The sequence below is a fragment of the Crotalus tigris genome, unplaced genomic scaffold (assembly GCF_016545835.1).
Source record: "Crotalus tigris isolate CLP2741 ecotype Arizona unplaced genomic scaffold, ASM1654583v1 scf7180000024347.1601321, whole genome shotgun sequence".
In the NCBI taxonomy this organism is placed as follows: domain Eukaryota; kingdom Metazoa; phylum Chordata; class Lepidosauria; order Squamata; family Viperidae; genus Crotalus; species Crotalus tigris.
In genome coordinates this window covers 853,500-878,302 of record NW_024100516.1, presented here as the reverse complement: position 1 = coordinate 878,302, position 24,803 = coordinate 853,500, and the positions used below count along the sequence as shown (strand labels likewise).

Below are 24,803 nucleotides of genomic sequence, written 5' to 3'. Positions count from 1 at the left end.
CGAGTGCCCAAACTGCAATCCAAAACCCACTTATGCATCGTGGAGTGCTGGGTGGGTGTGGCCCATTGGGTGGGTGTGGCCAATTGGGTGGGGGTAGCCCATTGGGTGGGCGTGGCTGCGGTGGTAATGCCAGACTCGGTGGGACTAAAAAGTTCAATCAATCAATTCCAACTTTGCAAGATCTCCCCCCCCCCAGAAGTTGAAGTTGATTGATTGATTGAATCTTTTTTTTTTTACACACGGCAGCGGAGGCCTAAAGTGAAAAGGTTTTATAAAACCCAGCTGAAGGCCTAGGACTAGGGCAAAGGCACGCATGTCCACAGAGAGGGCTCTGAGTGCCGCCTCTGGCACCCGTGCCATAGGTTCGCCACCACTGAGCTAGTGCCATCAAGTTAGTGTCGACTTTGGACGATGGCAAAGCTAGATTATTTTGGTCTGTCCCTGGGTGATCGTTCAGGTCTACCGAGGGAACGCCCATCATCCACTTCTTTGCTTTCCTTCCATCTTTGCCAGCATTATGCACTTCTAATATTGCAATTTTATATCCCGGTGCTTGGGCCGGTTTAAAAACCTGTGCCTCTGACACCAGAAGCTGGTGAACAAACGTGTGCGAGACAGTGATCTGGCCACAGAAAGGAACAACACACAACTTGCCTGTCCAGATCTAAACTTTCAGCCCCCACCCCAAATCTTGTGGAAGTTATCCGTCTCCTTGCATTTTGCCTCTTCTTTCAAGTCTTATTCTGATCCTTACAAGAGAGGGTGCCTTATGGGGGTCTGTTATGTCTCCCTCCCTCCCTCCATTCATCCATCCCTCCTTTCCTTTCACCTGGCTGACATCGATTGATTGCTGTTCTGCTTTGATTGTTTTTACAAATCACTCAAGGTAGCAAACATGTCCAATACTGTTTCCTGCTTTAATTTTCCCCACAACAACTAATCCTGTGGGGTGGGCTTGGCTAAGAGACAAGGACTAGCCCAAAGTCACCCAGCCAGCTTTCATGCCTGAGGCGGGATTAGAATTCACCATCTCCTGGTGATTGGCCCAAAATCATTCATACCTAAGGCAGGATTAGAACTCACCACCTCCTCGTGATTGAGCCAAAATCATCCGGCCGGCTTTCATGCCTAAGGTGGCTCCTGGTGATTGGCCCAAAATCATCCAGTCGACATTCATACCTAAGGCAGGATTAGAACTCACCACCCCCTCGTGAATTGGGCCAAAATTATCCGGCTGGCTTTTATGCCTAAGGCGGCTCCTGGTGATTGGCCCAATGTCATTCAGCTGACGTTCATGCCTGAGGCGAGACTAGAACTCACCATCTCCTGGTGATTGGCCCAATGTCATCCAGTCGACGTTCATACCTAAGGCAGGATTAGAACTCACCACCTCCTCGTGAATTGGGCCAAAATCATCCAGCCAGCTTTCATGCCTAAGGCGGGACTAGAACTCACAATCTACTGTGATTGGCCCAAAGGTTCCAACCGGCTTTCATGCCTAAGGCGGAACTAGAACTCAGGATTCAACTTGGATAGGGCTGTACTCATATTCCCCCCCCCCCCCGAAATTTCTGTTTTAATGTAGGAAACAAGCCAGTGTTTGGATTCAAAACCACCATATAGGAAGACCTCTGGGGAATTATCCGTGTGGGGGCCTGGGACTGGATTATGATAACGTTCTAAGCTTTGTGCAATCTGTGTCGTGCTTCTAGGTTTGATCGTTGTTCTGCAACCCCAGGGTTCCAGAGCGACTTTTGTGGTTTGTGATGAAGCAACATAGCTGGCTAAACAAGCCATCATGGGCCGCTTGGCACATGACGTGAGGCTGCTGGGCCAAATGGGTGCTTTGAAGCCTCATTCCAGAGCAGGGCAGAGCTGGGACCTGCTTCAAGAGCTTCCAGAATATTAATGGGATGGTATAAGCATCAAAAGGATTTAAAACAGTCTTCTCAACCTTGGCAGCTTTCGGAGGCGTGGACTTCAACTCCCAGAATTCCCCAGCCGGCAAGTTTCATTAAAGGATGTCTTATGGCGAATATAAGAGCTGTGAGGACGCAGTGGTTAGAATGCAGTGCTGCAGGCTACTTCGGCTGACGGTCCTGCCAGCATTTCAGCAGTTCAATGCTCACCGGCTGAAGGTTGACTCAGCCTTCCATCCTTCCGTGGTTGGTAAAATGAGGACCCAGATTGTTGGGGGCAAGAGGCTGACTCTGTAAACCGCTTGGAAAGGGCTGTAAAGCACTGTGAAGCGGTATATAAGTGCTGTTGATAAGTCCGAAGGAAGGAAGGAAGGAAGGAAGGAAGGAAGGAAGGAAGGAAGGAAGGAAGGAAGGAAGGAAGGAAGGAAGGAAGGAAGGAGTGGTGGGATTCAAATATGTGAAAAACCAGTTCTCTGTGTGGATGCCGCTTCCAAAAGTCCATTCTGGGCCTGGGCAACAGAAAATTAGCTACTGGTTCTTCCGAAGTGGTGCGAACTGGCTGAATCCAACCACAGGAAGGAAGGAAGGAAGGAAGGAAGGAAGGAAGGAAGGAAGGAAGGAAGGGCCCTGGTGGTGCAATGGTTAGAATGCAATATTGCGGGCAAACTCTGCCCATAGCCTGGAGTTCAATCCTGACCGGCTCACAGTTGACTCGGCCTTCCATCCTTCCAAAGTCGGTAAAATGAGGACCCAGATTGTTGGGGGGGGGCAACAGGCTGACCCTGTAAACAACTAGAGAGGGCTATAAAGCACTGTGAAGCGGCATATACGTCTAAGCCAGTGGTTCTCAACCTTTTTAATGCCGCGACTCCCAACCGGTCGTAAGTCGAGGACTACTCCACCGGTCGTAAGTCGAGGACTACTCAACTGGTGCAGCACCGTTTGCCGGTGGGACTTTTGGCGAGCTCAGCAGGGCAGAGACAGCCTGGACAATTCCTATTGGCTTTTGAAAGCCAATAGAATTAGACTCTATTCAAGAGAGTCTATTCTATTGGCTTTCAAAAGCCAATAGAATAAAAGGGAGTAGCACAGCTAAGGAAAAGGGGGGAAAAAATGGCGGACTGCGTTGTTTGGCGACCCCTGTGAAATGGTCGTTCGACCCCAAATGGGGTCCCGACCCACAGGTGGCGCAGCAGTTAGAGTGCAGTACTGGAGGCCACTTTAGCTGACTGTGTTCAGCAGGTCAGCAGTTCAAATCTCACCGGCTCAAGGTTGACTCAGCCTTCCATCCTTCCGGGGTAGGTAAAATGAGGACCCAGATTGTTGGGGGCAATGTAAATATATATATATACATTGCTTACTGGTGTACACCGCTTGGAGAGTGCTTGCACTTAAAGCGGTATATAAGTCTCATAAAATAAATAAAATAAAAATAAGTGCTATTGATATTGCCATTTTGCCATTCATTCATTCAATCCATCAATAGATATCGAGCTGGGATGGCCCAGTGGTTAGAATGTAGTATTGCAGGCTGACTCTGCCCACTACCAGGAGTTCGATCCTGACTGGTTCAAGGTTGACTCAGCCTTCCATCCTTCTGAAGCTGCCTAGAATCGTCTTAGCAAGCCAGGCAGTGAAGCTAGACAGATAGAGAGATAGACAGACAGACAGGAGCCAGAGAGAAAGGAGAGAGACAGATTCAAAGAAAGAGTAGATCTATCAACGTTCAGGATACCTTAGAACAGGGATGTCCAACCCTGGCAACTTCAAGACTTACGGACTTCAGTTCCCAGAATTCCCCCTGCTGGTTATTGAAGTTTGAGCGTTGAAGTCCACCTCTCTTAAAATAGCCAACTTTGAAAAAAACTTGATCCAGATTATGGAAAGATGTTCACTGTTTCACTTCTAGAAGGGCATTCTGCTGTTCCTACCTCACAGGGGTGTCATTTGGTTCCCTGCCTGCAAAGGACAGCTAGTCCTTGACTTATGACCATAATTGGAGCCAGAGTTTGCATTGCTAAGGAAGGCGGTTGTTAAGTGAATCAGGTCCAATTAGGACCTTTTTGGCCATGTTCGTTAAGCGAATCGGCAGTGGTTAAGGGAATCCTCGTGGTCATTAAGCGAATCCGATTGCCTAATCAGAAGGCAGTTCAAAAAAGGTGGTGTAGAGCAGGCTTTTCAACCAGTGGTACAGGTACCACCTGTGGTACATTGGCACCTGGCAGGTGGTAAGCAACCATCCTAGAAAAGGGGTAGCAGGGGAGGGGAATGAGCTGAACCGGTGGCAGCACTGCACAAACCTGAGCGAGAGACGTCTGGAGCTGCAGGGCTGTCAGGCTTCAGTGGAAGCGCCAGGATGAGCGCCAGGCTCCAGCTGGAGCTCGGCGCTGATCCTGGTGCTTCTGCTGAGCCCTGAAGAAGCACCGATCAGCTGGAATGTTGCAGCATCTCCAGGGTCTTGTGATTTACATTCAGATGCTTGGCAACTAATTCATATTTATGATGGTCACAGAGTCCCAGGGTCATGTGAAGTGACCAAAACCTGCTGCAAACATCCAGCAGATAGGTGTAATAAAAACCAAACACCCCCCACCCCACCTCTGCTGCCAATCCCCAATAGAAATGCTCACAACGACTTCCGGTTCCGGTTCACGGCGTCCCTAGTCGTACGAGGAGACTTCTCGTCGGCTAGCTTTCCCTCCGCCAGTAGACCCTTATGCAGGTCGAAAGCCGCCCTGGAGGGTGCGACTTCTGTCAAGGAGGCTTTGCTCGGCTGCGGAGGAGCGGTGGCAGTCCAGTCTCTTCTTAAAATCCTCCAGTGTTGGAGCAATCACAACATCTGGAGGCAGGTGGTTCCACTGGTTAATTGTTCTCACTGTCAGGAAATTTCTCCTTAGCTCTAGGTGGCTTCTCACCTTGATTAGTTTCTATCTGTTGCTTCTTGTAGGGATCTCACTTTGAATAGAATAGGATAGGATAGGATAGGATAGGATAGGATAGGATAGGATAGGATAGGATTATAGAATAGATTGTAGAATAGAATAGAATAGATTGTAGAATAGAATAGAATAGAATAGAATAGAATAGAGCTGGAAGGGACCTTGGAGGTCTTCTAGTCCAGCCCCCTGCTCAAGCAGGAGAACCTATACCATCTCAGAGAGGTGAATGTCCAGTCTCTTCTTAGTTTCCATCTGTTGCTTCTTGTAGGCATCATCCATACAGATTCTCAGTGACTGCTTGCCTGGACTTATGAGAAGGTCACCAAGGCAAGGTGGCCATCCAAAGGTGCAGATCACAGAGAACCAGTTCATCGGATCCTGGGCAGAGTTGGGTTGAACGGAATGTAGCTCCGACTGACGCTTCTTTTTCCCTCTGCCCTATAGAAAACCGACGGAGAAGGCCGGGATCGACGAAGTCATGGCTGCCGCAGTCCTCACCAGCCTATCCACGAGCCCCGTGGTGCTGGGCCATCACCCCACTGGTTTCAGTGCAGGTATTCCTGGGTTGGGATGGGAAGAGGTCAATCACGGTGGAGGTTTGATATATACTGATAGCCCTCGACTTATGATCACAATTGAGCCGTGTTGCTAAGTAAGACATTTGTTATGTTATCTTTGCCCCGTTTTATAACCTTCCTTCCCTCTGTTGTTAAGTGAATCACTGCAGTTAAGTTAGTAACATTGTTGTTAAGTGGATCTGGCTTCCCCATTGACATTGTTTGTCAGACGGTCACAAAAAGGAGATCACAATGACCCCAGGACACGGCAACCGTCATAAATAGGAGCTGGTTGCCAAGCGTCAAAATTTCGATAATTTGATCAGGAGGATGTCAAAAATGCCATAAGTCCCTTTTTTCAGTGTCGTTGTAACTTCCAACGGTCACTAAATGAACTGTTTGTTCACATCCAGCTGGAGGATCCAAATAAATAACCGGGTTTATTCCATTTCCGAAAATCTTGTGGTTTATTGAATACATGGCATGGTACTGTCAGAGCGAAATTTGCTCTGAGGTTCCAGGACACCAGATCGTAGAATTAAACCATAGTCTCTTCGCCCAAACCCCTTGCATTTTCATGTAGTCCCTGTAAACAATGTCACGTTGTTATGGGAACCATCTGCTTCTCTTCCACACCCACTGCAGTGTCCTTGTGAATGTTTCAGGCTCTCGTCGTCTTCAGCAGAATCAAAAGGGTTTCATTTCTCCATCTAAACCAGACATGTCAAACACAAGGCCCGGGGGCCGGATGCGGCCCATGAAGTGGTTTCATGTGGCCCGCAAAACCATCCTGGAAACAATGAGGGAACGGCCCCCGCTGCCTTGGCCCTGGCCCAGGCCGGCCGGGAGCCAATGTACAATTTTGTGGTGGCCATCTATGCTGAAAAGCATTCAGTCTTAGCTCCACAAGGCCGTCTGGAAACGGCTTGGTGCCGCAAGTGCTCAAGGGCCAGGCTGGGTGTTTGACCTCTGCTGCCCAGGGCTCTGGGCAGCCCACACCACCATCCAGCCTCCCCCCTCCCCCACATGGCCTGAGAGAAACAGTGAGGCTCCTCCAATGGACCATGCCTTGGCACTTGCCCCGGTCCCACCCCCTTCTGCCAGAGACCCTCAGATCTGTCCCACTCCTGCCCAGGCCCCCACAGGCATCCTTGACGCGAATGATGTAGAACTGGCCACGCCCACCCAGTAGGCCACATCCACTCCATCCATGCCCACCCAGTAGGCCGCACCCACCCTGGCCACCCCCCCACCCCCACCCCCGAGAGCAACCACAATGCTGATGCAGCCCTCAGTGAAATTGAGTTTGACACCCCTGATCTAAACACTTCTAAAGCAACACTTCCTGACACGCTCCCAACTCTAATGGCAAGTCCAAACGGAGAGGCACGCAGCTGCCAAAGTGTCATTCTTGGCACTGTTATGAGTTGTCGTTGAACAGCCGCGCCTTCCCTTAAAGCAGTGGTTCTCAACCTGTGGGTCGGGACCCCATGTGGGGTCGAACGACCATTTCACGGGGGTCGCCAAACAACGCAGTCCACCATTTTTTCCCCCTTTTCCTTAGCTGTGCTACTCCCTTTTATTCTATTGGCTTTTGAAAGCCAATAGATAGACTCTCTTGAATAGAGACTAATTCTATTGGCTTTCAAAAGCCAATAGGAATTGTCCAGGCTGTCTCTGCCCTGCTGAGCCCGCCAAAAGTCCCATTCTGCAAACGGTGCTGCACCAGTTGAGTAGTCCTCGACTTACGACCAGTTGGGGGTCGCAGCATTAAAAAGGTTGAGAACCACTGCCTTAAAGGCAGTGTTTGTCAACTTTGGCAAGTTGAAGATGGGTGGACTTCAACTCCCAGAATGCTCTTATGGCCTTATGACTTTTGGCAGGAGGCAGGGAACCGTGGCAACTTTACGACCTGTGGACTTCAACTCCCAGAATTCCTGAGCCAGCTGTGCTGGCTCAGGAATTCTGGGAGTTGAAGTCCACAGGTCATAAAATTGCCCTAGTTGTCCACCCTTGCTCTTTGGCATGTCTGATACAAAGCCTGTACCAGCCTTAAAACCCGGGGTCTGTTTTTCCTTCTTGTTTACTATTCCCAACTCTTGAATAAAAGTCTCAAGCTAGAATTATGGGGCGGCGAGAATATTTTCCACCCGAGGCTGGGGGGGGAAAGAGAGAGAGAGAGAGAGAGAGAGAGATTAAAGTTCTAAATATAAACCTCTGCCATGCGGTATGTGTTGTTTATGACTCTTGGCTGGTTTTGTGTGCTTTTGTTATTTATAGGTTCCCCTACCATAAAAAAAATAAAACAAAACACCAATCCCAAAACTATTTTGGTGTCTCATAACAATTTTGACGTGCCCCAGTGAAATAGAATAATAGGATCGAAACCAAATTGAAGAAAACAACGCAGGGGAAGAGCAGTGGAGTTAAAGATGCGTTGTTGTGGCGGTGTTTTGTGATACAAGGGAAGGCTTCCTGGTGCTAAGATCTGCCACTGGATAATAGAATAACTAAGTGGGAAGGGACCTTGGAGGTCTTCTAGTCCAACCCCTTGCTCAGGCAGGAAACACTATACCATTTCAGACAAATGGCTGTCCAGTCTCTTCTTAAAAACCTCCTGTGTTGGAGGTTTTTAATCCCAGAATCTTCAACGAGGAAAGAAATGCATAGATACATATATCCATTGCTATTACATACTTGATTTTACAAGTATAATAATAATAGTAGTAGTAGTAGTAGTAGTAAAGTTGGAAGGGACCATGGAGGTCATCTAGTCCAACCCCCTGCTCAGGCAGGAAACCCTATACCATTTCAGACAAATGGCTGTCCAGTCTCTTCTTAAAAACCTCCCGTGTTGGAGCATTCACAGCTTCTGGAGGCAGGTTGTTCCACTGATTAATTGTTCTAATTTGTCAGGAAATTGCCCCTTAGTTCTAGGTTGGTTCTCCCCTTGATTAGTTTCCATCCTTTACTTCTTTTACATCTAGCTGTGGTAGCTGAGAACAATCCATCTTTAGAAATTTGAAGGAAAAGATGGCCAACCGTATCACCAACTGATTCTCCTGCACATTGTTGAGGTTGAATTACATTACTGTTTGTCAAACCTGACCACTTGAAGACAGTTGGACTTCAACTCCCAGAATCCTTCAATCCCCATGGCTTGCTGTGGAATTCTGGAAATTGAAGTCCATCCCTCTTAAAGAGGCTGAGGTTGAGAAAAACTGGACTAGATGATCCTTGAGCTCTCTCTCCCAACTCTTATCATTCTAGACCAGCATTTCTCAACCTATGGGTCGCAACCCCATTTGGGGTCGATCGACCATTTTCCGGGGGTCGCCAAAGAAGGCGATCTGCCATTTTCCCCCCTCAGGGGGCGGCGCCGCGCATGCGCGCCACGCCGCACATGCGCAGAATGTTTGTGTGACGGGGGTCGCCGTCACACAAACGTTGAGAACCACTGTTCTAGATGCTGTTCTATTTTCTAATTGAGACCATGTAAGCAACAGAAAGTTTATGGCGAACCCATGACACATGTGTCAAAGGTGACATGCCGTGATGTTTTCCATGACAGCCCAGTGTTCACCCACCTCCGACAACACTATTCTTGAAATCACAGCCTGCTCTTGTGTGATTTTTGGAGATTGTGGAGGCTGCACGAGAATATGGTATATTCTTATGTGGTGTCCGGAGTTTTCAAGAACCGTGCTTTTGTGCGGGTTTTGGCAACTGACTCACATTTATGACAGCTGTAGTCAATCAGAATAAAGCTGGAACGGACTTTGGAGGTCATTTAGTCCAACTCCCTGCTCAGGCAGGAAACCCTATACCATTTCAGACAAGTGGCTGTCCAGTCTCTTCTTAAAAACCTCCAGTGATGGAGCATCCATAATTTTTGAAGGTAAATTGTTCCACTGGTTAATTGTCCTCACTGTTAGGAAGTTTCTCCTTAATTCCAGGTTGCTTCTCTCCTTGATTAGTCTTCATCCATTGCTTCTTCTCCTTTTTTTCAGGTGCTTTGGAGAATAGGTTGACCCCCTCTTCTTTGGGGCAGCCCCTGACATATTGGAACACTGCTATCAAGTCTGTAATAATAATAATAGAGTTGGAAGGGACTCCAAGGTCATCTAGTCCAACCCCCTGCTCAGGCAGGAAACCCTGTACCATTTCAGACAAATGGTTGTCCAATCTCTTCTTAAAAACTTCCAGTATTGGAGCATTCACAGCTTCTGGAGGCAGGTTGTTCCACTGGTTAATTGTTCTCTCTCTTAGGAAATTTCTCCTTCATTCTAGGTTGCTTCTCTCCTTGATTAGTGTCCATCTGTTGTCCTGCCTTCAGGCGCTTTGGAGAATAGCTTGACTCCCTCTTTGGGGCAGCTCCTCAAATACCGGAATACTGCTATCATGTCCCCCCTCGTCCTTTTCTCTAGACTGGCCATACCCAATTCCTGCAACCCTTCTTCGTATGTTTTAGTCTCCAGGCCTTTAATCACAGTGTCCCGGGGTCACGTGATCCCCTTTTGTGACCTTCTGACAAGCAAAGTCAATGGGGGAAGCCAGATTCACTTAACAACCATGTAACTCACTTAATGGCAGTGGTTCACTTAACAGGGATGACAAGAGAGGTGGCAAAACGGGGCACAACTCAATCCCTGTCTTGCTTAGCAGCAGAAACTTTGGGCTCAGTTGTCATAAACTGAGGACTTCCTGTCGAACTTTATGCACGGGAATCTTGATTGTTCACGCCTTCTGACCTCGCCGCCTTTTTTTTTTTTTTTTTTGCTGCGACAGAAATGAACTGTGACGTGTGGAAAGATGCTCCCGCTAGGTCTTCCAGCTGCTCCAGCAGCAACCACAGCGGAGACGGGAGCTGGGATCCCCCGAGCGACCTTTCCACCCCCTCCACCCCTTCGCCACCCCTGACCGCCGACACGACGACCAGCCTCCTGTCTTCCCTGCAGTCCGAGCTGGAGGAAACGGAAGCCACACAGTTTCTCTTTGGGGAACCCGTGCCCAGGAAGAGGAAGGTGAGAAGGGGATGCGAGGGTGGTGAGGAGCCTGTTGAAGGTTGCCTGGTTATCCCGGAGATTTGGAGACGGTTAGCAACGTCAAATTCCTGGGTGTGCAGTTAACGAGTAGGCTGGCTTGGTCGCTCAACAGCGAGACCCTGGTGAAGCGGGCACAGCGGCGTCTACATTTTCTGTGTCACATGAGAAAAGCGCATCTTCCTTCCCCTGTCCTGACCACTTTCTGCAGAGGGACGATCGAGATCACAGTCTGGTTTAGAAGCATCCCTGCTTCAGACAGGAAGGCGGTGGAGAGAGTGGTGAGGACGGCAGAAAAGATCATTGGCAGCTCCCTCCCTCCCATCCAGGACATAGCACAGAAGCGCTGCTTGAGCAGGGTCCGTAAGATTATCTGGGACACGACCCATCCTCTCCACGATCTGTTTTCCTTGTTCCCTTTTGGGAGGAGGGGGCTCCGTGGCATCCGAAGCAGAACATCCAGATTCAGTCACCGTTTTGTGCCATGCAGTATTAACCTGGTGAATTCTCAAGCTTCCTCTTTCCGTCATGTATTCAAGATGGACAGTGATTAATATTTATATGTATTTATATGTAAGGGTGTAGGTCTATACCAGTGGTTCTCAACCTGTGGGTCGGGACTCCATTTGGGGTCGAATGACCATTTCATGGGGGTCGCCAAACAAGGCTGTCTGCCATTTTTTCCCCCTTTTCTTTGGCCACGCCCCTGGCACCCGGTGATGTATAAGTGGTTGGGAGTCACCACAACATGGGGAACTGTATTATGGGGTCGCTGCATTAGAAAGGTTGAGAACCACTGGTCTATACAGATGTTGTATGTAGCATGTTTATAGGTGTGTGGTGTATGTATACGCTTTTGAGAGCAGGCAACAGAATTTCATTTTTAACACATGCCAGTGTGCCCACAGTAAAAAAAATGACAATAAAGGTTATCTATCTTATCTCTTGTGTGATGCCATGTGAGAAAGGGGAAAGAAGAGTGAGATAACAGACAGCAGAGCCCTCAGCATGATAATAAGCAGCAGGATTAGAGGCTTAGAAGGGACCCTATTGAGTTTCTTTTGAAATATTTTTTTTTATTCTATTCAGAAGGTTAAAATAAAAACTCCCCTCTCCCCTTTCCAAAAAAATCACAGAAACAAAACGGGTTTAGACAAAAATATTGGGAGGGAAATGTGAATCAAAAGTCAAAAAACAAATACACCTATTACCCCTGCCTCCCCCCACAGCTGAATACTGATAAAATTATTGTAACAATGATCACTTTTTCCCCTTGCGAATCGGGTCCCCAAAAAATTATAAACCTTTACATCTATTTGCAACCAATTTGACCTGTGACGCATCTATCTATTTTTGGGTGTGCGTGTTTGTGTGGTGGAGCTGAGCGTTTACTGGCTGGATGCCCTTCCTGACACCTACATGGCGTTCATAGCAGGTATTCTTTACTTTGCACCCTGGGAGAGAAATGTCTGCCACGACATAGGATTGAACTCTCAAACTAAACTTCTGAATGAGAGGCAAGCATCTTCACCATTAGGGCACTGTGCTACTCATTGTGCCTACACACATACACACATACATATATACATACATACACAAAACTTCAAAGTCCTCTGTTAACCATCTGTTATTGTAATTAATTTGTAAAGTCTGCAACAGTTTCTTATCCGTCACCAATCAGATTAGAATAGAATAGAATAGAATAGAATAGAATAGAATAGAATAGAATAGAATAGAATAGAATAGAATAGAATAGAATAGGAATAGGAATAGGAATAGGAATAGGAATAGGAATAGGAATATAGAATAGAATAGAATTACAGAATAGAATTACAGAATTGAATTACATAATAAAATAGAATAGGAATTACAGAATAGAATAGAATAGAATAGAACAGAATAGAACAGAATAGAAATAACTTTATTGTCACTTTGAATGTACACTAATCAGCATACTTGAGATTTCATTGCATACGGCTCTCAAAAGGGTAACCATCTCCAATATACACTGAATAAACATGACCAAAATAAATAAACAAACTGAATTATGCATATAATATGCACTTCTCTCTAGAGTCAGGTTTGCCAGGGGTTTGACCAAAGGCAGAATTTGAATCTCCAGGAAGGAATCCTTGGGAATCCTGAGGCGGGATGAATGGTACACCTCAAGTGGCACCACCAGACCTAAACTGTGTGTTTTCATGTTCCAGAACTCCACGAAGGTGATGTTCAAGTGCTTGTGGAAGAGCTGTGGGAAAGTTCTCAGCAGTTCCTCAGGGATGCAGAAGCACATCCGAGCCATTCACTTGGGGTAGGTCAGCCTCTTGGTCCTTTGGAGGACATGTCTGTGTGATGGTGAGCCTGACTAGGTTGACTTCACAGAAGGAGTTACCAATTGGCTTCACACAACTAAGGCTTATAATAGTAATAGTAATAATAATAATAATGATGATAATGATGATGATGATGATGATGAACTGCTTCCATCCTGCGACGATATCTGTAATACCATCAAACATCCACATCTGCCTATCCCAGGTCCTGGGTAAGGACTCGATAGGTAGACAAAATGCCAAATCCAGTCTGAACATCTGGCTGACTGTGTGATGATCAATAATAATAATAATAATAATAATAATAATAATAATAATAATAATAATGTTGGAAGGGACCTTGGAGGTCATCTAGTCCAACCCCCTGCTCAGGCAGGAAACCCTATACCATTTCGGACAAATGGCTGTCCAGTTTCTTCTTAAAAACCTCCAGTGTTGGAGCATTCACCGCTTCTGGAGGCAGATGGTTCCACTGGTTAATTGTTCTGTCAGGAAGTTTCTCCTTAGTTCTAGGTTGCTTCTCTCCTTGGTTAGTTTCCATCCATTGCTGCTTCTCCTGTCTTCAGGTAATTGGAGAATAGCTTGACTCCCTCTTTTTTGGGGCAGCCCCTGAGATATTGGAACACTGCTATCATGTCCCCCCTCATCCTTCTCTTCGTTAAACTAGACATACCCAATTCCAGCAACCGTTCCTTATATGTTTTAGCCTCCAGTCCCCTGATCATCTTTGTTGCTCTTCTTTGTACTCTTTCTAAAGTCTCAACATCTTTTTTACATCGTGGTGACCAAAACTGGATGCAGGATTCCAAGTGTGGCTTAAGGTGGTTCGTATTATTCTGCACCAAGCCATCTTGGTGCAATCAGGTCATTGGACCTGTTGAGTTCTCCATGCTGCGTCTTGTGATGTCTAATGGATGACCTTCAGAAGCTCACAAGTTTGAGTTGGAAGAGGGAGACAGAGCCCCCTTTCCGCCCTTGCTCCTAGCAGCAAGACTAAAGTAGATTGACTGGGATTCAGAATGAATAAAAAGCCCTCAGTAATCATAGCCAGGGACAACCCAATCTTCATGGATTCCCCTTTTGAAGCCATCTATATAGGGTTCCATTAGAACCGTCACCCACCAGATGCCTCTTCATGGGAGGGCTTTATGCAAAGGGGGTGCCCATGGTTGAGGAAACCCCATTATTTACAGCCACCTGCCTTGCTTCCTTTGAGGAGGACGTCTGAAGGAGAGCCCGCAAAGATTTTGAATGGTTGGGCAGGAAATTCACTCAGATGGGAGTTATGCCTGGGCCAAGGACTACAGGTTGAGATGATACTAGAGAAACATTGAGACTAGACTAGACTAGACTAGACTAGACTAGACTAGAATAGAATAGAATAGAATAGAATAGAATAGAATAGAATAAACCAATTGTAGAATAGAATAGAATAAACCGATTGTAGAATAGAATAGAATAGAATAGAATAAACCGATTGTAGAATAGAATAGAATAGAATAGAATAGAATAAACTGATTGTAGAATAGAATAAACCGATTGTACAATAGAATAGAATAGACTGATTGTAAAATAGAATAGAATAGAATAGAATAAACCGATTGTAAAATAGAATAGAATAGAATAGAATAGAATAGAATAGAATAGAATAGAATAGAATAGAATAGAATAGAATAGGTGCTGGAAGGGACCTTGAAGGTCTTCTAGTTCAGCCCCCTGCTCAGTCAGGAGAACCTATACTATCTCAGACAAGTGACTGTCTAGCCTCTTCTTAAAAATCTCCAGTGACGGAGCGCCCACGATTTCTGGAGTCCAGCTGTTCTACTGGTTAATTGTCCTCACTGTCAGGAAGTTTCTCCTTAATTCCAGATTGCTTCTCTCCTTGATCAGTTTCCAACCATTGTTTCTTCTCCTGCCCTCTGGCGCTTTGGAGAATAATTTGACCCCCTCTTCTTTGTGGCAGCCCTTCAGATACTGGAACACTGCTATCATGTCTCCCCTATTTCTTCTTTTCTTTAGACTAGCCAAACCCAAGTCCTGCAGCCGTTCTTCGTATGTTTTAGTCTCCAGGCCTTGGATCATCTTAGTTGCTCTTCTCTGAACTTTTTCCAAAGTCTCAACATCTTTTTTGTAGTATGGTGTATTAAGGGTGTGGTCCCACTAGGGCAGGGGTAGACAACTTCGGCTCTTTTATGACTCATGGATTTCAACTCCCAGCATAGCTGACTCAGGAATTCTGGGAGTTGAAGTCCATGAGTCATAAAAGAGCTGAGGTTGCCTACCCCTGCACTAGGGTTTTATAAAGCAGTACTAATACTTCATGTGATCTTGATTCTAAGACAGTGTTTCCCAAACTTGACAATTTTAAGGCATGAGGACTTCAACTCCCAGAATTCCACAGCCAGCAACACTGGCTGTGGAATTCTGGGAGTTGAAGTCCACATGCCTTAAAATTGTTAAGTTTGGGAAACACTGTTCTAAGAGATTGAGATGACACTAGAAAGGAGAAGGTTGAGATGATATCTTAAGTACTTCTACCATGCCTAAGATGATCGTCCCATGAAGTCCCAGCAGAAGCTTCTACTTTTGGTGCATTAACAGAGGGACAGAATCAAGATCATGTGAAGTAATAATACCACTCTTCAATGCCTTGGTAAGGCCACACTTGGAATACTGCATCCAGTTTTGGTCACCACGATGTAAAAAAGATGTTGAGACTCTAGAAAGAGTACAGAGAAGAGCAACAAAGATGATCAGGGGACTGGAGGCTAAAACATATAAGGAAAGGCTGCTGGAATTGGGTATGTCTAGTTTAAGGAAGAGAAGGACGAGGGGGGAAATGATAGCAGTGTTCCAATATCTCAGGGGCTGCCCCAAAGAAGAGGGAGTCAAGCTATTCTCAAAAGCACCTGAAGGCAGGACAAGAAGCAACAGATGGAAACTAATCAAGGAGAGAAGCAACCTAGAACTAAGGAGAAACTTCCTGACAGTGAGAACAATTAACCAGTGGAACAACCTGCCTCCAGAAGCGGTGAATGCTCCAAAAGTGGAAGTTTTTAAGAAGAGACTGGTCAGCCATTTGTCCGAAATGGTATAGGGTTTCCTGCCTGAGCAGGGAGTTGGACTAGATGACCTCCAGGGTCCCTTCCAAGTTTATTATTATTATTATTATAATCAAGGAGTCAAGCAACCTAGAACTAAGGAGAAACTTCCTGACAGTGAGAACAATTAACCGGTGGAACTACCTGCCTCCAGAAGTGGTGAATGCTCCAACACTGGAAGTTTTTAAGAAGAGACTGGTCAGCCATTTGTCCGAAATGGTATAGGGTTTCCTGCCTGAGCAGGGAGTTGGACTAGATGACCTCCAGGGTCCCTTCCAAGTTTATTATTATTATTATAATCAAGGAGACAAGCAACCTAGAACTAAGGAGAAACTTCCTGACAGTGAGAACAATTAACCGGTGGAACCACCTGCCTCCAGAAGTGGTGAATGCTCCAACTCTGGAAGTTTTTAAGAAGAGACTGGACAGCCATTTGTCTGAAATGGTATAGGGTTTCCTGCCTGAGTAGGGGGTTGGACTAGATGACCTCCGAGGTCCCTTCCAACTTTACTACTACTACTACTACTACTACTACTACTACTACTACTACTACTACTATTATTATGGATCATCTCACAGTCAGCCAGATGTTCAGACTGGATTAGGCTATTATTATTATTATTATTATTATTATTATTATTATTATTATTATTCTTGTAAAATCAAGTATGTAACAGCAATAGATAACAACTATATGTATCTATGCATTTCTTTCCTCGTTGAAGATCCCATTTGCTCCCTTTCCGCAGGAGAAAGGCTGACTTGGATCAGAGTGATGGAGAGGAAGATTTCTACTACACCGAGTTGGACGTCAACGTGGACTCGTTGTCCGATGGTCTCTCCAGCCTGACCCCCGTCTCCCCAACCTCCCCGGTGCCCCCTCCCTTTCCAGTCCTGGAAGAGGTCCAGAAAACTCCGCCTATTCCACTCAACCCCAAGGTTTCCGTGGTGTCTCATCTGAGCCAGTCGGCACCCCTAAACTTCCTGAGCCAGTCGGCACCCACAGGCCTGGGGCACATCCAGGCCGATCATGCCTATCAGGTGCGTTTCCACAGCCATCCAGAGGAGTTGGCCAAACCGGTGTCAAACCAGATCCCCCTGTGAAGGGACTGCAGGCAGTCCTTGACCTATCACCATAACTGAGCCCGGAATGTCCGTTGCTAAGCGAGACATTTGCGAAGCGAATTTGGCCCTGTTTTACGACCTTGCCAAGACACACTGGTTAAGTGAATCACTACAGTTGTTCGATCCCCGAATATAAGACCCATCCAGAAAATAAGCCCTTAGCATGATTTTTCAGGGCGCTCGTAATATAAGCCCCACCCCAAAAATAAGCTCCAGTTAAGATTGTCAACTAGACCAGGGGTCTTCAAACCTGGCCCTTTTAGGACTCGTGGACTTCAACTCCCAGAATTCCTGAGCCAGCCATGCGGAGGGGAAAGGGAGAGGTTTCCAAGCTGAGCCATTCTGGCTCAGGAATTCTGGGAGTTGAAGTCCACGAGTCATGAGGGGGCCAAGTTTGTAGATCCCTGGTTTAAATATTTAAATATTTTTTCCTCACGGTCACGTGATCAAAATTCAGGCATTTGGGCAGGGATAGGCAACCTTGGTTCTTTTAGGACTCGTGGACTTCAACTCCCAGAATTCCTGAGCCAGCCATGCGGAGGGGAAAGGGAAAGGTTTCTAAGCTGAGCCATGCTGGCTCAGGAATTCTGGGAATTGAAGTCCACGAGTCATAAAAGGGCCAAGGTTGCCTACCCCTGGACTAGAGCATTGATTTAATGACCACCACAAAAAAAAGGTCAAATCAGGCTGGTCACGTGATGACTGCACAACTTACAAGCGTAATTTGGTCTCCATTATGGTCGTAAGTCAAGGACTATCTTCACATCTCATATTTATCCAGCCGTAAACCAGATTAACCAAATGGGTGTCTTCCTATAACAGGGGTCTTCAAAGTAGGCTCTTTTATGACTTGTGGACTTTAACTCCCAGAATTCCTGAGCCAGCCATGCTGAGGGGAAAGGGAGAGGTTTCCAAGCTGAGCCATGCTGGCTCAGGAATTCTGGGAGTTGAAGTCCATGAGTCATAAAAGAGCCAAGGTTGCCTACCCCTGTTCTAGAGCAATGTTTATCAATGTTGGCAACTTTAAGGGGGGGGGGGCTCCAAATCCCATAATTCCACAGCCTGCATACAGTTAGTCAGGGGTCTTCAAACCTGGCCCTTTTAAGGCTCGTGGACTTCAACTCCGAGAATTCCTGAGCCAGCCACACTGAGGGGAAAGGGAGAGGTTTCCAAGCTGAGCCATGCTGGCTCAGGAATTCTGGGAGTTGAAGTCCACGAGTCATAAAAGAGCCAAGGTTGCCTACCCGCGAACTAGACGGACTTTCCCCGAATAGAAGCCCTAACCTGAAAATAAAGCCCTAGTGTGTCTTTTGGAGCAATAATTAATATAAGACCCGGTCTTATTTTCGGGGAAACATGGCAGTAACACGGCTAATCTGGTTTCCCTATTGACTTTGTTTGTCGGAAGGTCAGGATCACATGACCCTGGCGGTCATAAATACATGTCGGTTGCCAAGTTTCCAAATTTTGACCCCGTGACCGTGGGGGATGCAGCGACAGTCATAAGTATGAGACACAGTCGTAAGTCACTTTTTTCAGTCCCGTCCTAACGCCGAAGGATCACTAAACAAGCCTGAGGACTGTACTTGGTTGATTTCTGCCTCTAATACAAGAATCTTCCCAGACTGTTTGCCTTGGGAACAGCCAGATAAAGTTCCATGGAGCTTGGTGGGAGGGACGTCAGGCCTAAGTCTCCTGGACTCCATGCTAGTTCCCTGTTTGATCCCTCCTCCTTGCCTCGACTGGTAGTTTCACAACCTTCAGCTTTCCCACTGTTTCGCTTTGAGTTTTTATCTTTCTTGCTTTCAGGCGATGGGTCCGACTGGGGTGCTGGCAGACCTGAAGGCTCCCCCAGCAGGGATGGAAATCAGCATATCGTGGCAGCAGCCAGCCCTTTTTCCGCCGTCTCTGCCCCCCGTCCTCTTCAAAAGCCCCTCGGTGAGTAGCAGAAAAGGCCAGCCCAGTTTTTTTTCCCCCGGGTCAGAAAAGAGCTGATTCCAGAGCAAAGGTTAAGACAGTGGTGGCGAACCTATGGCACGCATGCCAAAGGCAGCACTCAGAGCCCTCTCTGTTGGCACACGTATCACCGCCACCAGCAGCAGGTGCATCAGGTCCCCACCGCTGCCTGTAGCAGGAGCCCCACCCAGCAAAAAGGAGATGAAGCAGCCGACTAGCAAGCTTGAGTAGAGGTGGAAGAGCAGAGGTCCCCAACCATTGGGAGGGGGAAGCATTTTACATGCATGAATGCATGCATGCACGGGGCCGCGAGCACAAATGTGCTGCAAATGGGGCGGGGCTAGTGCCTGCGTGATACTTTTTGTTGTTAATTGCAAAGTCGTGTCCGACCCATCGCGATCCCATGGACAACGTTCCTCCAGGCCTTCCTGTCCTCTACCATCTTTTGGAGTCCATTTAAGTTCATACCTACTGCTTCAGTGACTCCATCCAGCCATCTCATTATCTGTCGTCCCCTTCTTCTATTGCCCTCCATCTTTCCCAGCATTAGGCCTTGTATCTGCACCCCATGGCACGTCCGGTTTTTGCGCCTGGCAGCATGGTAGCCCATTTTTGCGCCCCCGGGTTTTTGTGTGCCAGAGGCAGCGCTCAGAGGCACCTTCCCTGACCCCCCCCCCATGAGGGCACCACAATGCTGATGCGGCCCTGGCACTTTGTGATAAATAAGTGGGTTTGGGGTTGCGGTTTGGGCACTCGGTCTCTAAAAGGTTCGCCATCACTGGGTTAGGAGCTTGTAGGCCACATGCAGAGACCCCTTCAGATCAGGGGTAGGCAACCCAAAAACTCAAAGGGCCACTTGGACCCGTTTCCCACCAAAAACAAAACACGGGGAGCCGCAAAACCCTTTTGATATCTAACATGAAGATAACACTGCATATATCCTTTTTTACCTTTATGATAAAGGTATATATATCATAAAGGTAAAAAAGGATACATGCAGTGTTATCTTCATTTTAGATGTCAAAAGGATCTCTCTGTCTCTCTCTCCTTCCCTCTCTCTTTCTGCCTTTGGTTTGCCAGTCCTCTTCCCTCACTCTCTTTCTTTCTCTCTCCCCTACCTTCTCTCTCTCTTTCTCTCTCTCTCTCTCTCTCTCTCCCCCCCCCCTTCTCTCCGATCTTCTGCTCATTTGGCAAGCTGGCTTCAAGCTGTTCTCCCACAAGCTCAGGGATAGGCAACCTCGGCTCTTTTATGACTCATGGACTTCAACTCCCAGAATTCCTGAGTCAGCATAGCTGGGCTAGCTAGCTCTTTCCTGCCCTTCCTGCTTCCTGCAGAGACGCAGCAAAGGGAGGAGCCCCGCCCAAAAAGCTTTTCAGCTTGTCAGGGAACACCGTGAGTCCACTCTTTTACACACACACACACACAGAGAGAGAGAGAGAGAGACAGACAGACAGACAGACAGACAGACAGACAGACAGACAGAGACAGGGAGAAGCAGGGAAGCGTAAGTGCCTCTCTCTGCAAATGGCAGAGGAGGCTGGGAGCCACAGGGGAAGGCTCAAAGAGCCGCATGCGGCTCCGGAGCTGCAGGTTGCCGACCTGTGCCTCAGATCAACTGTTGTAAGTCAAGGACTATCTGTAGACTGGTGTGCCTCCACATACTGGTATCTCCAATAGTTCTGGTTTGGGAATCTCACCACGACTTCTGGAGGCAAGTAGTTCCGCTGGTTAATTGTTCTCACGGTCAGGAAGTTTTTCCTTAGTTCTGGGTTGCTTCTCTCCTTGATTGGTTTCCATCCGTTGCTTCTTGTCCTGCCTTCAGACGCTTTGGAGAATAGCTTGACTCCCTCTTCTTTGGGGCAGCCCCTGAGATACTGGAGCACTGCTGTCATGTCCCCCCCTTATCCTTCTCTTCATTAAACTAGACAGACCCAATTCCAGCAACCGTTCCTTCTATGTTTTAACCTCCAATGATTAACTCGGAGTCTGCCTATCGAGATATATGGTTGTGTGGGGACTTGAACAGTCAGCAGAGGAAAGAGACTGTTAGGGCACTTCCCAATAATGTTCAGAGGATATAAGTTGCTGGGGGGGGGATCCTTCTCCCCCCCCCCGGGTTCTTTCAGGCTTCAGTTCCAGCCTTCTGGCTCCTTAGACGAGAAACTTTGCAGTTCAGGGGTGAACTATGGGGTCCTTGGTGCTCCCTAAGCTTGGTGGTTTACTTACAGCGGGAGTGTCAAACTCAATTTCATTGAGGGTCGCATCAGCATGGCGGTTGCCCTCAGGGGGGGGCTGGGTGGGTGCGGCCTACTGGGTGGGCGTGGATGGAGTGGGTGTGGCCTACTGGGTGGGCATGGCCAGCTCTACATCGTTCGCGTCAAGGGGGCCTGTGGGGGCCTGGGCAGGAGTGGGACAGATCTGAGGGTCTCTGGCAGAAGGGGGGGGGGACCGGGGCAAGCGCCAAGAAATGCATGGTGCATTTCTTCATTCCTCACAAAGGGTGACACCTCCCCAGCATGCATCCAGGGGGCGGGGCGACACGGCAGGGGCTGGTTCCTCGCTGTTTCCAGACGGCCTTGTGGAGCTAAGACCGAATGCGTTTCAGCATAGATGGCCACCACAAAATTGTACATTGGCTCCCGGCTGGCCTGGGCCAGGGCCAAGGCAGCGGGGGGCATTCCCTCACTGTTTCCAGGATGGCTTCGCAGGCAACATGAAACCACTTCGAGGGCTGCATCCGGCCCTCAGGCCTTGTGTTTGACATGTCTGACTTACAGAGATTTTGTTACCGGACTAGGGAACATCAGTGCATTGGTAATGAAACATCTGCAAGAAAACAACCCAGTTCAGAGAGCACCAAGGACCCCACAATCCTCTTCCTCCTCCTCTTCCTCCTCCTGCTCCTCTTCCTCCTCCTCCTCTTCCATTCCACAAACCCCACTCTTTTCTAGCATTGATAATGTTACCTTGTCTGGTAATGAAACGTCTACAACAAAACCACCAAGCTCAGAGAGCACCAAGGACCCCACAGTTGTCGTCCTCCTCCTCCTTCTCCTCCTCCTCCTCCATTCCGCAAACCCCACTCTCTTCTAGCACTGATAACGTTTCCTGGCTGGGTAATGAAACGTCTGCAACAAAACCACCAAGCTCAGAGAGCACCAAGGACCCCATGGTTGACTCCTTAGCTGCACCTGTTGAGATCTCCTCCCTCTCCCCTTCCAAAATGATCATCTCTGTTCCTCCTCCTCCTCCTCCACCAGGGCTGCCTGACTTCCATCCGACCTGCCGATTCAGGAGAGAAACGCCTGCAAGGCCCCCCTGTGTCACTTGCCAAAGGACAACCATTATTGCCCTCTTCCCTGCCAAAGCCTGCAACGGGCACCAGGTGAGTGGACGCTTCGGGCTTCCTATCGCATCTTTTCTCTCCACCCTCCTCCCCCCCCCCCGGTCTGGTAGCTCCCGCCCGTTCTCTGGGTGACCCTGATGGCCTCTGGAGTTCTCCATGATTATCAGAGTCCCTCTAGCCAGACTTTAGAACAGAGGTCCCCAACCTATGGGCTAATTCCCACTATTGGTCCGTGGCCTCCTGGCCACCAGGCGGTGTGAGTGGCTGGTAAGCACGTGTACGCATGTGCTCACGCTCACCCCCCACTTGCGGCGGCGCCAGCCTCACTGTGAGCCGTGAATCTTGTGCCAGCGGTAGCCTCACCGCAATCCTCGCACCGGTGCTGGCAACCCCATTTGCGGAGCGCGCATGCTCGTGGCTCCCTTGGTGCGCAAGCACACACAGCCACATTTGCGTCTGTGCGCATGTGTGCATAAAGGTGCTTGCTTCCCCCTTTCCTCCCTGGCCACCCACCCAGAAAGGTTGGGGACCCCTGCTTTAGAAAGTGTGCTCGACCAGCTGCAAGGATACAAGAAGAAAAGCTGTACTTTTCTCGAATGATTGCCCAGTAATAATCTGTCCCAAATCCACATTTTTGTCCTTTTGGCTCCGAAGACGAGCTATAAAAATCTGGTTACCAGACTCCTGGTAATCCTTGACGTATGACAATATAGTTTCAGATTTCCGTCACTAAGCAAGACAGTTACCTGAGTTTTGCCCTATTCTTTCTTGCCACGTGGTTGTTAAGTGGCTTCCCCATTGACTTTGCTCGTCAGAAGATGGCAAACAATGGCGACATGAGCCCGAACACTGCAACCGTCATAAACAGGAGTCAGTTGCCAAGCAACCAGATTTTATTTGTTTTTATAAAAATTTTATTGATTTTCTCTTGCATACAGATATTAATTTTCCAACCAACGTGCTATCTGGGTTTAAAAACACTAATCCATAGTCAGTTCCTAATCCTTCATTCTTTCCTCTAGTGCAGGGCTTTTCAACCTTTTCACCCATTGTACCACTTTTAGGATATGACAACATCCAAGGACCACCAGTCGCCTAGCAAGGGGTCAAAAACTTGATTTCCAAAAAAAAAAAGAAAAGAAAAAAAAGGAAAAAAGTGATATAGTACAGGTAGTCCTCGACTTACAACAGTTTGCTTAGTGACTGTTTGAAGTTACAATGGCACTGAAAAAAGTGCCCCCCAAGCCACAACCGAGCAAGACCCCTGCCTGCCCGCCCAGCGGTGCTCTTCCTTCTGTCCGAGGTTTTCATTGTTGTGAGCATTTCTGTTGAGGATTGGCAGTGGGGATGGGGTGGGGGGAATGTTTGGTTTTTATTCCCCCCCCCCCATCTGCTGGGTGGTTGCAGCAGGTTTTGGTCACTTCACATGACTCTGGGACACTGTGACCGTCATAAATACGAATCAGTTGCCAAGCATCTGAATGTAAATCACAAGACCCTGGAGATGCTGCAACATTCCAGCTGATCGGCGCTTCTTCTGGGCTCAGCAGAAGTACCAGGATCAGTGCTGAGCTCCAGCTGGAGCCTGGCACTGATCCTGGCACTTCCGCTGAGCCCTGACAGCCTTGCAGCTCCAGCCATCTCTCGCTCAGGCTTGTGTGGTGCTACTACCCTTTCAGGTCATTCCCCTCCCGTGCTACCACTTTTAGTAATAGTAATAGTAGTAAAGTTGGAAGGGACCTTGGAGGTCATCTAGTCCAACCCCCTGCTCAGGCAGGAAACCCTACACCGTTTCGGACAAATGGCTGTCCAGTCTCTTCTTAAAAACTTCCAGTCTCTTCTTAAAAACTTCCAGTGTGGGAGCATTTACTGCTTCTGGAGGCAGGCTGTTCCACTGATTAATTGTTCTCTTTTCTAGGATGGTCGTGTACCGCCTGCCAGGTGCCAATGTACCACAGGTGGTACCTGTACCACTGGTTGAAAAGCCCTGCTCTAGTCTAGCCATTGATAAAATAAATCCCAAGTTTGATAATATTCTGTTTCTTCTTTATCTTTCAATTTCATCGTTAAGCTGTCCATCTCTGCGCATTCCAATACTTTTCTGATTAATTCTTCCTCCGGTGGTAATCCTTCATTTTTCCAATATTGCGCAATGATTATCCTTGTCGCTTGACGTGTTAAATCAAATATAGGCTTTGTTTGTTAATCTTTTCTGGCCTTATACTTAATAAGAAAAGTTCAACATGTTTAAAATGAACATGTTCTCTCAACATTTTTTCTAACCAAGATGTTGCTACATGTCCACCAATCATGAGAATAAGTGACTGAGTTGTACTTATATTTTCAGCATCTATCTGACATATTTTTAAACATTTTCGCTAATCTTGCTGGTGGCGAGTGCTATCTATAAAACATTTTGTAAAAATTTTCTTTGTACGAAATTGACATTGTCCAGCAAGCAGATTTTCATCACGTGACCATTTA

General features: G+C 47.5%; 1 protein-coding gene across 1 annotated transcript in view; it reads left to right on the top strand.

Moving 5' to 3' along the window:
• SLC2A4RG (SLC2A4 regulator) overlaps positions 1–24,803 on the top strand; it is a 46,212-nt gene that overhangs the window by 20,396 nt on the left and 1,013 nt on the right. The window contains exons 3-8 of the mRNA XM_039326950.1: positions 5,303–5,412; positions 10,204–10,439; positions 12,668–12,768; positions 16,641–16,932; positions 18,826–18,954; positions 22,234–22,358. Of these exons, the coding sequence (XP_039182884.1) occupies positions 5,303–5,412; positions 10,204–10,439; positions 12,668–12,768; positions 16,641–16,932; positions 18,826–18,954; positions 22,234–22,358 (993 nt within the window). The remainder of the gene's footprint in view (positions 1–5,302; positions 5,413–10,203; positions 10,440–12,667; positions 12,769–16,640; positions 16,933–18,825; positions 18,955–22,233; positions 22,359–24,803) is intronic.